The sequence below is a fragment of the Penaeus monodon genome, chromosome 19 (assembly GCF_015228065.2).
Source record: "Penaeus monodon isolate SGIC_2016 chromosome 19, NSTDA_Pmon_1, whole genome shotgun sequence".
NCBI classification, from domain to species: Eukaryota; Metazoa; Arthropoda; class Malacostraca; order Decapoda; family Penaeidae; genus Penaeus; species Penaeus monodon.
The window spans coordinates 34,803,828-34,804,409 of record NC_051404.1 but is presented as its reverse complement, the minus strand read 5'-3'; the positions used below and the strand labels follow the sequence as shown (position 1 = coordinate 34,804,409).

Below are 582 nucleotides of genomic sequence, written 5' to 3'. Positions count from 1 at the left end.
CAAAGATCACAAGGTAATTCTCCATTTATGCAATATTTTTCTCATATACTTAGCGATTTACATAATAAGAATATAGACACATTAGCAACTACCATTTAGATGGAAATGTGATAACAGCCACTATAGCCGTGGTAGTTACTTCTGGCATCAAAATATCAACGCAACAGAAATTACAAGTACAAATCATATCTACCATCCTTTCAGTTCCTTTCTTTGATGTATGATTCTCTATCCTCGTCATTTACTTTTATCTCTTCCCTCAGTGCATTACCCTTCTCCTCAAAATGTACAGTAACCATCACCCCATACATACCACAACATGGTCGTTGGCTTCCCCCGTGCTGTTCACGAGGAAAATAATGAGAAGAACCACTTTAAGCACAAGATCAACCCCATTGACCATGATGAGTGACTTCTGGCGTTGGCGGTGAGAATAACGCTGGTAGGCAACCTCGAGTTGTTGATCCCGAAAGCTGGGGAGAGCAAAGGATTGGCTGTAAGTTGAACACTCTCGTTTGGGAGTTATGTGTGTGTTTGTGGTAAAAGGTGGCGTTGTGCTACACACACATGCGTGCCCGCACG

At 41.9% G+C, this 582-nt stretch overlaps 1 protein-coding gene across 1 annotated transcript in view; it reads right to left on the bottom strand.

The window, feature by feature from the left end:
• Positions 1-582, bottom strand: part of LOC119585399 (adenylyl cyclase 78C-like) — a gene marked incomplete in the record, with an annotated part of 159,642 nt that overhangs the window by 118,645 nt on the left and 40,415 nt on the right. The window contains 1 exon segment of the mRNA XM_037934062.1: positions 314-473. Within this exon segment, the coding sequence (XP_037789990.1) occupies positions 314-473 (160 nt within the window).